Here is a 14,931-nt window from a genome sequence, read left to right on the forward strand (position 1 = left end):
CGCCTCTCAAGTAGCTGGGACCACAGGTGCCCGCCACAATGCCTGGCTATTTTTTGGTTGCAGCCGTCATTGTTATTTGGTGGGCCCGGGCTGGATTTGAACCCGCCACCTTAGGTGTATGTGGCTGGCGCCTTAGCTGCTTGAGCCACAGGTGCCAAGCCAAACAGCAAGTTTTTTAAAAAATTGTGTCATGAACTGTAAATTTCTAAAATATATCAGTCTTTATTCTCATAGGGATGATCAGCCTCAATTCCACCAGTGGCAGCTGGGTGGAATTTCCACTGCTGCATGAAAGGCACTACCATATCTTAACTGCTTCTAGTGAGAAGACAGGATCACATAGAGGAACTAAAATATCAATTATGGGCCAGGCGTGGTGGTTCACACCTATAATCTTAGCACTCTGAGAGGCTGAGATAGGTGGATCTCTTGAGCTCCAGAGTTCCAGACCAGCCGGAGCAAGAGTTGGACCCCTTTTAAAAAAAAAATATCCAGGCATTTTAGTAGGCACCTACAGTTCCCCACTACTTGGGGAAGTGGCTAAGGCAAGAGGGTCGCTTGAGCCCAGGAGTTTGAAGTTGCTGTGAGCTGTGATGCCACTGCACTCTACCCAAGGTGACAGAATGAGACTCTGTCTCAAGAAAAAAAAAAGCTTATAAACAATGGCCCTTCCCAGCATGCAAAGAAGGTAGCAGTTCAAAGCAGAATCTTCACTAAGAGTTGATAGAATCGGGGTGGCACCTGTGGCTCAAAGGAGTAGGGTGCCAACCCCATATGCTGGAGGTGGCGGGTTCAAACCCAGCCCTGGCCAAAAACTGCAAAAAAAAGAGTTGATAGAATCCAATTTCAGAGCCTGAAGATTCAGGCCCAAATTAAGCCTCCAAAACTCAATAGTAGGGCAACATCAATGATTTGATGATAAAAATGTTGATGTGGAGGGCGGCACCTGTGGCTCAAAGGAGTAGGGCCCCGCCCCATATGCTGGAGGTGGCGGGTTCAAACTCAACCCTGGCCAAAAACTGCCAAAAAAAAAAAAAAAAGTTGATGTGGAGGTGAGGAATGAAGCTTAGAGAAAAGCCAACATAGCATAATTTGTCACAAACAGCAACACAATGTGGAAAATTTTATTGTAATTTTTCCTACAATGCCAATGTATTTTTCCTACAACGTATGCCAAAAAATGGCATACACGGGAATGTAAAATGGTGCGGCTGCTTTGGAAAACATGAGGGCAGCTTCTCAAACTTTAAATAAAGAGCTACCACATGACCTGGCAAGTCTACTCCTTGGTATACAGCCAGAAGAATTAAAATAGGAATTCAAACAAATACTTGCACGTCAATATTCACAGCAACATTATAGCTGAAAAGTAGAGATAACCCAAATCCATCAGCTGATGAAGGGATACACAAAAGATTGTACATCTACAACACGGCACATGGTTTAGCAACAATAGAAATGAAAGGAATGAAACGCCGAGACGTGCCACAACCCGAACAAACCTTGAGGACGCTGGGCTAGATAAGAGAGGTCAGACGCAGAAGACCACATGTCCTATGGTTCCATTCATACAAAATGTCTACAATAGATAAATCCACAAGGATAAAGACTTGAATGGTGACTTCCAGGGGATGGGTGAAAGGAAAGTGTGGAGAGACTGCTCATGGGCATGGAGTTTCTTTGGGGGGTGATAAAACATTCTGGAATTCGATGGTGGCAATGGTTGCACTACTTTGGGAATAATATTGAATACCACTAAACCATACACCTTAAAATCCTGGATTTTATGGCATGCAATTCTTATCTTAACAAGATGTTAATTAAAAGAAAAAAAAAGATGTGGTGGCTCATGCCTGTAATTCTGGCACTCTGGGAGACTGAGGCGGGTGGATTGCTTGAGCTCGGCAGTTTAAGAGCAGCCCGAGCAAGAGCGAGGCACCATCTCTAAAAAAGCTGGACATTGTGACTGGTGCCTGCAGTCTCAGCTACTTGGGAGGCTGTGGTAAGAGAATCACTTGAGCCCAAGAGTTTGAGGTTGCTGTGAGCTGTAAGACCATGGCACTCTACCCAGGGTGACCAGGTGAGACTGTCCAAAGGTATTTATTACTTCTATATAAAATTAATTTAAAAAGTAAAAAAAAAAAGACCACAATAGAATATCTGAACAAAGAAGCTGCAGTCATATAGTACAGATGAAGCCTCCCTAAATAAACTAGTTTAAAACAATAAGGGTCTAAATGTTCAGGATATGACCTTCAATTAGCTGCCTGAGCTACAGGAGGCTTGGTGTCTGTAGCTCAAACAGCTAAGGCACCAGCCACATACACTAGAGATGGCAGGTTTATATCCAGCCTGGGCCCGCCAAATGACAATGACAACTACAACCAAAAAATAGCCAGGCATTGTGGCAGGCGCCTGTAGTCCTCGCTACTTGGGAGGCTGAGGCAAGAGAATAGCTTAAGCCCAAGAGTTGGAGGTTGCTGTGAGCTGTGATGCCATAACACTCTACCCAGGGCGACAGCTTGTGACTCTGTCTCAAATAAATAAATAAATAAATAAATATTATATAGGTAATTCTTATATATTAGGAAATTTAGAAGACAAACAGAAATAGAAAATACAAATTGTCCGTGGGCACACACTCCAAAAGCCAGTCAACAGAAACATTCTAGCATAAACTTTCTAGAAACAGATGTTAAATTGCTCTCACCATTCCAATAGGCGAAATTGGTCCCACCTGTAAACATGTACCTACAAGGAAACAAGAGAACACGTAGTACTTTACTGTGAGCCCACAGTTACTGAAGGCTCTCTCCCCTCAGGCAGTGAACACTTACAAGTTCACACTCGCCCCACGGGCAAGTATATCAAAAAGGGAGAAAGCCACGTCTTCAGTCTTCACTGTCGAGTGAGGTTGACCCCAGTGGTCTAACCAGCCAGTATAGAATTCAGAATTGATCTAAAAAGAAGAAAAGGAAAAGATGTGGAGCTCAGAATACATTTACAACCCTCCAAACCTAGAGCTTCCCTGTAATACCCTCCACCAAGGAAGGTGTCAAAGGGCTTGAGCACTTCCACTAACAGCCAAGCCCACGCTCAGTCCTCAGGCTCCGACCCAGAGTAGGATCTCTTCTTACACAATACAAGTATTCCTGAAAAGCTGTACCTTTGCCAAAATTTTGTTAACTGATCTCCTGTTTAAATATGTAGGTAAGTCTTATTGGGTGAAGGACTAGAAAGCAAACAATGGTTATAAAATGAGCTCCAGGCTGGACACGCGGTGGCTCACGTCTGTAATCCTAACTCTCTGGGAGGCCGAGGCAGGTGGATTGCCTGAGTTCACAGGTTCAAGACCAGCCTGAGGGCTTGGTGCCTGTGGCTCAAGAGGCTAAGGTGCCAGCCACAGACACCTGAGCTTGTGGGTTTGAATCCAGCCCAGACCCACCAAACAACAATGATGGCTGCAACCAAAAAATAGCCAGGCGTTGTGGCCAGGGTGCCTGTAGTCCCAGCTACTCGGGAGGCTGAGGTAAGAGAATCACTTAAGCCCAGGAGTCGGAGGTTGCTGTGAGCTGTGTGAGGCCATGGCACCCTACCGAGGGCAATAAAGTGAGACTCTTTCTCTACAAAAAAAAGAAAAATAGCCGGGCTTTGTGGTGCATGCCTGTAGCCCCAGCTACTTGGGAGGCTGAGGCAAGAGAGTCTCTTAAGCCCAAGAGTTTGAGGTTGCTGTGAGCTATGACACCATAGCACTCTAACAAAGGCAACAAAGTGATACTCTGTCTCAAGAAAAAAAAAAAAAGAAAGAAAAAAAATGATGAGCTCCAAATTCACCCTTTGTGTAAATCTAGATTTTCAGGCTGACATATGAGGGAGACTATCCAAGAATTCTGCAAGGCAGGTCCTAAACACTTCCTGTTTCTCTTGGGCACTAACCCTGCCAAACTCTTGGTCTAGAAAAAGAAAAAGAAATCTGGACCTTCTGTGGGGCCTTCTCCTTTCAGGTTCCAGGAAATAGCTCCACCCAAAGACTGTGAATGCAGGCTCTACACTGCTCACTAAGCAGAGATCAGACTCAGAAAAGGTTGTTTGGTAAATAAGGCTTGTACATAGGAGACTTGCTACAAAGGTACAAGATGCAACCCCTTACACTGGCCTGAGTAACAACTTCAGGTGAGGAAGAGAAGAACAGAGTGTGACAGGCTGATAGATTTTTTATGCTTGCCTGGACTTTGCCACCATCTACACAGCAAGGCATCAGGCTCTATAACTCAAAGTGTGGTCAGGAAATCAACATCCTGAATGCTACCTGGCTGCTTATTAGAAATTCAAAGTTTCAGGCCCCAGTGAATCTCCAGGAGATCAAATTTTGCTGTGTTTACAAATCACTTAAGGATTAACAATATCCCCAAGTGTTTCATAAACATTTATTTATTTATTTTATTACTATTATCTTTCTTTTGTAGAGGCAGAGTCTTTCTTTATAGCCCTTGGTAGAGTGCTGTGGCATCACACAGCTCTCAGCAACCTCCAACTCCTGGGCTTAGGCGATTCTCTCATCTCAGCCTCCCAAGTAGCTGGGACTACAGGTGCTGTCACAATGCCTGGCTATTTTTTGTTGCAGTTGTCATTGCTGTTTAGCTGGCCCAGGCTGGGTTCGAACCCGCCAGCCCTGGTGTATGTGGCTGGAGCCGTAATCACTGTGCTATGGGCACTGAGCCTTCATAAACACTTTAAAGGTAGAGCAGCTCTGTCACAAAGAGTTGTCAAAAAACACAGACCTGAACTCAGAACTTGGCCCAGCCACCCACTAGCTGGTGTCTTTGGCAAGTGACATATGAGCCTCACTAAAAATGGAGATAATAAGACAACTTCTGAGATTTGCTCTTGAAACCAGACAGCACCAGAATGCAGGAGCACAGAGCCTGGTGTGTGGCAGGCCATTAATGTTGGTCCTCTGTCTATTCTGCTCCAGTGTGGGGCCTTGGTTTCAATAGGAGCATTATTTCTGCTGTCACCCATGTATCCAGAACAGCTATGTCCACACAATGCCATCTGCCTCTGAGCCCAGAGTCAGAAAAATCAAAAATCTACTCACACCCCTCCTACGGCAAGTAACCTCTCTCCACCAATAGGTGCAATGAAGTGCGTACTAGCCACCAGCACCCTCCATTCTTACCAAGGGTCCTTTGGGCTCAGACTTCCTCTGGAGTTTGAAAGCAGCTGTGATGTTGACACCTGAAAATTATAAGAGGGAGAAGAAAGGTTAATCATAGGAATGACAAGAAGTTAAGTAGCAAGAGCCTTCTCTGGGACTTGAGCCTAAGGCTCTGCCATGGTCTGAAGTTTGGTGTCCCCCTAAAATTCATATGTTGGAACCTAATACCTAATATGACAGTATTAAGAAGCAAGGCCTTGGGGAAGTGATTAAGACATGAGGGCTCTACCCTTGTGAATGGGATTAGTGTAAGGTGACCAGACGTCCCGCTTTTGGCGGGACAGTCCCAATTTTTAACAATTTGTCTGGTGTCCCATGGAGTTTTAAAAAAGTCCTGATTTTTGAAAAGAATGCACGACAAGCTAGGGAACAGCAGGAGAATGGGAAGGGAATATATGGTTTTCTTCGGCTTCTGAAAAGGTTAATGTGACTCTATTTGGGAATGAAGAGGTTAACGTAACTTCATTTGGAAATGAAAAGGCTAATGTAAACTCCTACTCCCCTCCTGGGCAAGGTATCAGAAGGAGACTGGCTCCTTCCCTTGCTTCTAGGCAAGGACGATTAGCTCAGAAGGAGCCAAACTGTCTGGAACAAACAAGTAGTGCCCCCCGCCCCCAGAGTAAGGTGACCAGACATCCCACTTTTGGCGGGACAGTCCCAATTTTTAATAATTTGTCCTGTGTACTGCGGCATTTTAAAAAGCCCCAATTTTTGGAAAGAATGCAAGACAAGCTAGGGAATGACAGGAGAACAGAAAGGGAATATATGGTTTTCGGCTGCCATGTGGCTATTTCACCAGGATATGTGTTTTATATTTTTGTCAATTTTATAATGTTAAACTTTAATAATAACAAATAATTGTTGAGAACCAATTATTGAGAACTGCTTATCAAAGTTTGCATTGTTGTCAGGCCCTGCCCCCCCAGTGGTGTCCCGCTTTACCAATGTTAAAATCTGGTCACCTTAGATTAGTGCCCTTATAAAAGAATCTCACAAGGCTTGGCGCCTGTAGCTCAGAGGTTAGGACACCAGCCACATACACCAGAGCTGGCAGGTTCGAATCCAGCCTGCCAGACAACAATAACAACTACAACCAAAAAATAGCTGTGCACTGTGGCAGGCAACTGTAGTCCCAGCTACTTGGGAGGCTAAGGCAAGGGAATCACTTAAGCCCAAGAGTTGGAGGTTGCTTTAAGCTGTGATGCCACAGCACTCTACCAAGGGCACTATAGGGAGACTCTGGCCTAAAAAAAAAAAAAGAATCTCAAGAAAGCTCCCTGGCCCCTTCTGCCACAGGAGGACATAGCAAGAAGGCACCATCTGTGAAGCAGACAGCAAGTACTTGCCAGAGGCTAACCTTGCTGGCACCCTGATTTTGGACTTCTTGGCCTCTATAACTGTGCACAAGCAATTTCTCCTGTTAATAAATTATTCAGTCTAAGGTATTTTGCTACAGCAGCCTGAATTAAGACAGGCCCCCTATCCCTCCACACATCCCCATAGACCTGGAATACCTCTGAGCTAGCTTCAGGCTAGACCCAGGCCACCCCTTTGAGAGATGTGTGGGGACCAGAGAACATTGCTTCCTCCCTGCTTAGGTCCCTATGGCCTTTCCTGACTGCACTGGTTTAGGAATTCCCTTCACAGACCTGCCTTCCTCATATGTGTTTTCCCGGGGCCTGGATGCTTGTCTTGTCACTCTTCCCTCGAACATCTGGTCAACCTAAATGCTCCTTACAGGATGATTCTGCTTTAAGGATTGTTACTTGTATCCTCCACTGTGTGGTACACACAATAATGCTACAAAAATTTGCCAGTTAATTGTGTGATACACACAATATAATGCTATAAACATTTGCCTATTAATTAGCAAATCAAAGGGATATGGGCACTCTAAACCACATGCTCTCAAAGTTTCCTCCTGAAATATTTCATTAGGATGTCTGTCTCATCTTGCCTCCTATGTGTTCTGTTGTCCAAAAAAAAGAGAATGTTTCCCAAGAGAACTAACAGGCTGCCTCACTTCAGTGAAAGGATAAGCATGAAGTGTCCACACCCTCCAGGGCAGAGGACACTCTGCCGCACGGTTTCATGACCCAGTTCCCACAGCAGGAATCCCACAGAGGTTATCAGCCAAGACCTTCCGATAAGCCCTGGTCTGAGATTGGCTCCTGGCTTCTTTGTAAGTCCAACTTTCAGGAGAGAATGTGCTGATCATTTGGGAGCAGAACCTTATTACTTGATGGCTGTATTTCTCACTATTAAGCATTCGTTGGCATTGAGATCTCTGAGCATTGTTATCATGAGGCCCCCCACCCCTACTCCAGGGAGAGGCCTGCTCCCACACAAATGGATGAAGTTGGCAAAGGCCCCAGGCTGGAGGCCAGTCCACTCTAGCAACACTGGCCTTACAGTGGTCTGCTCTCCAACCCCCCAGCAGTGATGGTCACACCGTCACTTCAGACTAACCAATCATGTTTACAACACGTAATAGTCTTCGATGTGTTCCTCCCCATAGAATACTGTGCTTTTTCATCACTGTGATGGGAAGTGTGCCCAAGCTGAAGGAAACTGGCATGCCACTTCCTCTGCAGCTCTCTGTAGGTGAGTTCTTTTATCACCAAATGCTCTAAGCAAGGCACCATGTTTCTAGAAACACTCAATTCACTGACAGTCAGTTCTTTCTTTTCTTCTTTTTTTTGATAATATAGAAGAACCTGTTTACAAATGTGACTTTATTCTGACCTGCTCATTCCAGTCTTCTGTCATCCCTCTTAGGAAAAGATGAGTGTTGGGTGTACAGTACGCATGGAGTGTCTCATGCCTCGGAGGTGAGGGAAGCAGAGCTCTATGCTACCTGGGGGACTGATCTTTTGGGGGTAACTTTTTTTTTAGAAACAGAGTTTCACTTTGTTGCCCTGAGTAGAGTGCCGTGGCATCACAGCTCATGTCAACCTCCAGCTCTTGGGCTTAGGCAATTCTCTTGCCTCAGCCTCCTGAGTAGCTGGGACTATAGGCGCCTACCACAATGCCCAGCTATTTTTTTATTGCAGTTTGGCTGGAACTGGGATCGAACCTGCCACCCTTGGTATATGCGGCTGGCGCCCTACTCACTGAGCCACAGGCGCTGCCCGGGGGCAAACTGTTTATGTTGGAATATCTAACTTATAGAAAGTTGTAGGAACATTACAAAGAACTCTGATATTCCCCTCACAGAGATTCCCCAGTTGTTCTCATTTTACTAGATTCATTCTAGCAGCTTCTCTCTATAAAAATATTTTGTCATTCAGGATCCTACTCAGGATTACATGCTGTAATTAGCTGTCACATCCCTTATGGAGGCCATTCTCATTCTAAATGAAGACTCTTAACATGTCTTTTGGCCAGAAGCACTCTAGCCACACTACCCACCCATGTGGAACTTTTATTTGCAGAACCTTCATGGCTTACACAGCAGTAATGAGTCTGGCAAGACAGTTTTCATAGCACCTGCCAAACCACCTTCAGCCCTGTTAAGAGTTATGCAGCAACATAACAGAAGAGTAAGGTAACTTCCCAGCTAGTGGTTGACTTCAAAGTTGGTTGCGGCCAGGACACAGCCCCGAGTGTCCTGACTACTTGGGAGAACAGAGAGAGCAGAGAAGCTTGACCCAGACACAGGGCCTGAAAGGCAACTGTGTCAGGGAAGAGGGTTGCACAGCTGGAACTGCCTACGGGTTTCCTCATCCTGGGTGGGTCAGCCCAGTCTCCAGAGAGCAGTCAGTACTCCAGGTCCCAGGCCAGCTCCACCAGTGCTGGGAGTGGAGTGACCCTGGAAGCTCTTGACCTACAGATAACCCTCTGTGACTGAGGAAAGCAGTTACTCCGTTTTCTCTACTATAGAGAAAGGACAATTTGAGCAATCTCATTCTACCTGCCCCTAACACCTAAAACAACAGCTGCCCAGATAACTGACTGAGTTAAAAGCTGACTGTAAGCTGTATTTTCTGTTACTATAGACACCAACCTGTTCCAAAGTCCACTGTGGCATAGAGGCCCTGCAGGGCCCCACAGTTCAGGTATTTTTCAAATATCCCATCAGTAGTGAACAGCACGACATCATCGCCCAGGTAGTAGCGGAAGCGCTTCAGCAGGAAACGCATGTAGTCGTGATCACAGGTAAAGTAGCTGCCGTATTCATTTTCAACCTGCAAATTAGAAAAGAAGAGGGGAGCTGTAGTCCCAGCCACTCAGGAAACTGAGGCACAAGGACCCCTTGAGCCCAAGAATTCAAGACCAGCTTGAGCAAGAGCCAAGACCTCGGTCTCTACAAAAAATAGAAAAATTAGCCGGGCTTGGTGGCACGTGCCTATAGTCCCAGCTCCAGGAGGCTAAGGAAAGAGGATCACTTAATCCCAGGAGTTTGAGGTTGCAGGAAGCTCTGATGACATCACTGCCCTCCAACCTGGGCAAATGAGTGAGACCCTATCTCAAAAACAAGGGAGAGAAGGAAGGGAGGGAGGGAGGAAGGGAGGAGATCTCAATGTAGCCATTCTAATGCAAGCTTTTGTTTGGAGAAAATATCTGAGCTTCCTATTATTAGAAAAGACTGCAAAACTAATTTTTCTAAAAAGCAATTCAGCACAAAAGTTACCTTCTACTAAACCCTTCCCCAGTACCCAGAAATAAGAGAAAGAAAATAAATACATCAAATTATTTTTTGGTTTGTAGTGATATTCTCCTCTATAATATCCTAATAGATATTATAAACATTACATAAATAATAACTTCCAATGGTAAAAATATTAGAAAATGGAGAAAAAAGAAAAGAAAATGTAAAAAGTCTGTTAATTCTATTGCCCACAGATACCACTGAAAGCATTTTAAGATACAGCATCCCAGATTTACAGAGACATACATATACACTAAATATACAGATAATACACAATCCTAACTCACTGCAGCCTCGAACTTCTGGGCTCAAGTGAGTCTCTCGCCTCAACCTCCCAAAGGACTACAGGCATGGACCACCATGCCTAACTAAAGTTTCTATTTTTTTTGTAGAGATGGGGGTCTTGCTATGCTACCCAGGCTGGTCTCCAACTCCTGGCTTCACGTGATTCTCCTGCCTCAGCCTCCCAAGCACTGGGATTGCACATATGAGCCACCATACCCAGATTCCTCTCTTTTAGTAAGTTCCATTTAAATGGCTATGTCTCTATCATTTAGCTGCCAATAAAGCTAAATCTATGGGTCAGCTCTAGCCACTAAGTGGGCCCAGAGCCTCTGTGGCTCATGTTCTTTTCCGCCCACTCCTAATCCCCAACCCAACCTCAGTTTCTTCCCTATAATCTCACCTTTTCAAATCTTATTTATCCATTATTTTCATTGTATTATATACCTTAACATAAACGGGCTTACAAAAATGCACGCCCATAATTTGGTTTGGTTTTGAGAGAGAGAAAAGCACACTGGTGTGGTAGCCATGGGCACAGGAGACAGAGGCCTAACTGTCCACATGCAAATCTGAGCTCTGCCACTTCCTACCCATGGGACTCCACCTGTAAAGTGTATTATGAGGAGTAACTGAGTCAATACGTGACTAGAGCTTTGCACAGTATTCAGCAGCTGGTAAGTGCTCAAAAAGCTGCAGCTCAGACTCTACTCAAGTCCTATGTTATTGCCAATAAGAAATAAAAAAAGAGGTGTGTAAGAGGTAGGGGTGGAAGTGGGGGAGACACAGAAACAGGAAAGGGCTTGAACACCCATAGAAAAAGTCACAGTGACGTTCAGAGGAATACTGAGTTTTCCAGAGTAGGAGTCAGCAAACTTTTCTAATAAAGGGCTAGAGAATAAATATTTAGGCTTTTCAGCCATAAGGGTCTCTATCTCAACTACTCCATTCCACCACTGCAGTACAAAAGCAGCCACAATCGCCATGTAAACAAACGGTGCGGCCATTCCAACTGTGCCTTTATTTACAAGAACAGGTAGGGAGTGGCCACAATTTTTAGGTCTTTGTTCTAGAGTACCTATCTCTATCCCATAATCTCCTTAAATACCAATGACTTTTGAACAGGTCTAAATAGGCTGATTACCTCCTGGTAAATACTGGACTAATTGGATGAAGTAAAGCTGTAGGCGGAAAGTCACAGCTCCTAAAGAGTTTACCCATGGGTGTTATCAGTGGGTGCTTGAAACTCATTTAAGTGCAAGCTGAGGTGAACCTCCCCATCTGCAAACTCCCAGAAGACAAGCACTTGCATATCTGGCTGAATCATCAGCATGAACAGAGGTCCAGACTGTATCTGTAAATCAACAGTGTTGAGGGCCCTGACTATCCTCAGGCAGGGATTTAAGCCTTCTGGTCTGACTCTTGTTTACCCTGGTTACAGATCAAAGCCTTTCCATGGCCTCCATACAGTCCTGGGGCACCCAGAGAGAACGCCGATATCATGAATTGAATGGTTGTTTGGTTGTTTTCTATCCCTCGACATTAATTAAGACAAAGACAGAAACCAGCTTTTATAGAAATCTTTAGGTCAGAAACACTATCTACAAGTCCCTCAGTTCTTCCTTTATCAAGCCCACCAGCCTCTATTCAATTCCAGCCTTTTGGGTTGGCGTGTGATGTGCAGACACGTGGAGAGCCAAGGAGATTAGAGGTAGCGCAGGTCAGAGACGTAACAAGGCAAGCTGCCATATGTGCTTCACAAAAGCAGGCACCAAACCAGGGTTCCCAGGGTCCAGCGGAAGCCAACGGGATGGCTTCCGGACAGAGGAAGCTCGTGTATGGGCTGCGCCTCCAGAGACAAGTAAGGCAGCCATGAAAGATGACGCTCAAAGAATTTTAATTGGTGTGAAAAAATGCTTATGACATAAGAATGAAGTGCAAAAAGCCACACAGAAAATAGGTCATGCAGAACGAACTGACTCTGTGAAAAGGAAGAAAAAAAAGTACAGAAACATATTCAAGGAAGCTCCCAAAATGTGCAGAGTTCTGCTTCTGGCTCCTGAGGCTCAGTTGACGATTACATTTTTTCTTACTTTCTGTTTTATTTTGGAAAAAAGGGGCAAAATGGGATTCAGGCAGGTGGAGTAAGAGAGGGAGAGGAAAGAGAGGAAGAGAAAGAGGAGGAGAAGAGGAGGAGGAGGAAGAGGAGTGCAGAGTCATCTGGCAGCATGCAGGTAACTTAAAGTCATCTGGGGTTGCCAAGGACGGACACAAGGAGAAATGTCTCCAAGACATTGACTTCACTGTCCTCGGCAGACTTACACTTGATTACATTTTTGGTGCCATTTCCATAGTCAGAAGGTGCAGAGAAGTTCTGAGCAGAAATTGAAAGTGACTCAAGGAGAAGCAGAGACTGAAAAGAAGCCAGCTAAAAAGAGATCAGGAGAAAGAAGGAAGACACAGGGCACAGGGCAAAGCTACGCCCAAGTTCAGATGTGGGTCTTCATACAGGAAAACACGGCTCCTATCATCATCTCAACCTGCACAGACTCAGACAAGTAAAACAAGGAGGGACCGGGAAGGGCTCCTTGTACGTCCCTCTATGAGCAGCAACCCAGGCTCTCTCAAGAAGACATCTCTTGCCACCACGAAGCCTCAGAATCAACACCTGTCACTCTCACCACCTCGGTCTCCCCACAGGCGAGGGACAAAGGAAGGGCTGTGCTCTCACCCCCCTGTGACCCACCCTACAACCTGTCCATAGTACTGTTTATAAGAAGGAAACCAGGGAGTACTGTGCTACTTCCCTGTGGTGTTCCAGTCTTGTATACATTTATTCTTTTCTTTTTTTTGAGACAGAGTTTCACTTTGTTGCCCTCAAGAGGCCCAGGGCGTCATATCTCACAGCAACCTCAAACTCTTGGGTACAAGCAATTCTCTTGCCTCTGCCTTCCTAGTAGCTGGGACGACAGGCGCCCGCTGCAAAGTCCAGCTATTTTTAGAGATGGGGTCTTGCTCTTCCCTCAGGCTGATCTCCATTTCTTGAGCTCAAGCAATCCACTTGCCTCAGCCTCCCAGAGTGCGAGGATTACAGGCATGAGCCACAGTGCCTAGCCTGAATGTATTCTTTTCAATAAGAGCATCCTGGGTAAATATCCAAGGAACAGGGTTTTTATGTTTTATTTCAGTAATTATATAAACACCAAAAACTGCTGCAGGTCAAGTCTCCTGATTTTGCACGTGAAATACATGTAACAAACATGATGTAGCCCACAGCAGACCAGTGTTGAGATCAGTAGATCCCATGGAGGAAGGAGAGTGGGGCAAAAGCAGGAGAGAAAACTTAATGGTCCCAACTCACCACATCCTTTTCCATCCCAGGTTTAACTGACCGCCCAGGCAGTGCAGAGACCAAAACATTTCCATCATGCTGCATCCCTGCAGCCAGAAGGCAATATCATAGGACAGACGGAGACAGACTCGTCTCAGCAGAAGGAGGGTGCAATCTTCATTCTGCCACCTGCCAGCTCAGTGACCCTGGTCAAGTAACTCAACCTTTCCAAATTTCTTCACTTAAATGGTGGGCTGGGTATAGAGGCTCATACCCATAATCTTAGGACTCTAGGAGGTGAGGTGGAAAGAGCCCTTGAGCTTAGTTGTTTGAGACCAGCCTGAATAAGAGTGAGACCCCATACCTACTAAAAATAGAAAAATTAACTGGGCATTGTGCTGGGTGCCTATAGTTCTAGCCATGTGGGAGGCTGAACCAGGAAGATCCCTTGAGCCCAGGAGTTTGAGGTTGCTGTGAGGTAGGCTGATGCCATGGCACTGTAGCCTGGGTAATGGAGTGAGACTCTGTCTCAAAAAAGAACAAAAATATTATTTTTTTGGAAGAACTGAATAGCATTTGTAAGCCAGCAGGCCCAGAGCCTGAAACATGGCAGGCATTCAGAAATGGTAATACCTTCCCAAAATGTACTTAGAAGCACCATCTGTGGCGTTACCTCTTAAAGAAAGAGACCTATGAGTCTCACATCTGCATCTTACATTACCTACCACTTATATAATGCAGATGGATAGAAACCACACCCCCCCCACCTTCCCACTTACTCAACTCCTGGCTTACCTGCACTGATATAATCGGCCCTCCGTTCTGATAAAGGAGAGGCTTCATTTTGGGCAGAAGAACCCCCAACCACTTGTCCACAGCTGCAAGGTAATCTGGAAAACAAGAGCGGTGTAACACAAACCTCTCAGTACAAAGAGACACCAACACAACTGACTATGCTGGGGCTGGATGCAGAGATCAGGATAATACTGGACTCAATACCTTGTGAAGGGGGCAGCTATGCACACTAGACGTCTGATAAAAGTCGTTCTGTAAAATAGTTGTCTCCTCTGCTGAGCTCCTCTGTGGACAAGGAACAGTATGCCTGGTATCTGTCTGCTATTATTTAAACATATGTCCCCTCCAAAACTCATGATTAAGCTTAATCCCCAATGTGGCCGTGTTGAGAAGTGGGGCCTTTAAAAGCTGATCAGGTCACAAAGGGTGAGAGCGGATTAATCCACATCACTGGAGTGGGACTGGTGGTTTTGTAAGAAGAGGAAGAGAGACCTGAACCAACACACTCAGCCTCCTCATCACACGATGCCCTGTGTCCTCTCAGGACTCTACAGAGTCCCTAGAGCAAGGAGTCCCACATCAGATGTGGACCCTTGACCCTGGACTTCTCAGCCTCCATAACTGTAAGACATAAGTTTCTTTTCTTTGTAATGT

At 45.4% G+C, this 14,931-nt stretch overlaps 1 protein-coding gene across 1 annotated transcript in view; it reads right to left on the reverse strand.

Annotated features, from left to right (window-relative positions):
• The window catches only part of GLB1 (galactosidase beta 1), a 96,241-nt gene that overhangs the window by 45,136 nt on the left and 36,174 nt on the right, over window positions 1-14,931 (reverse strand). Inside the window, 5 exon segments of the mRNA XM_023513134.1 lie at window positions 2,711-2,751; window positions 2,838-2,959; window positions 5,180-5,238; window positions 9,225-9,405; window positions 14,278-14,372. Coding sequence (XP_023368902.1) covers window positions 2,711-2,751; window positions 2,838-2,959; window positions 5,180-5,238; window positions 9,225-9,405; window positions 14,278-14,372 — 498 coding nt within the window.

This window comes from Otolemur garnettii, unplaced genomic scaffold (assembly GCF_000181295.1).
Source record: "Otolemur garnettii isolate 467f Iridium unplaced genomic scaffold, OtoGar3 scaffold00002, whole genome shotgun sequence".
NCBI lineage: Eukaryota > Metazoa > Chordata > Mammalia > Primates > Galagidae > Otolemur > Otolemur garnettii.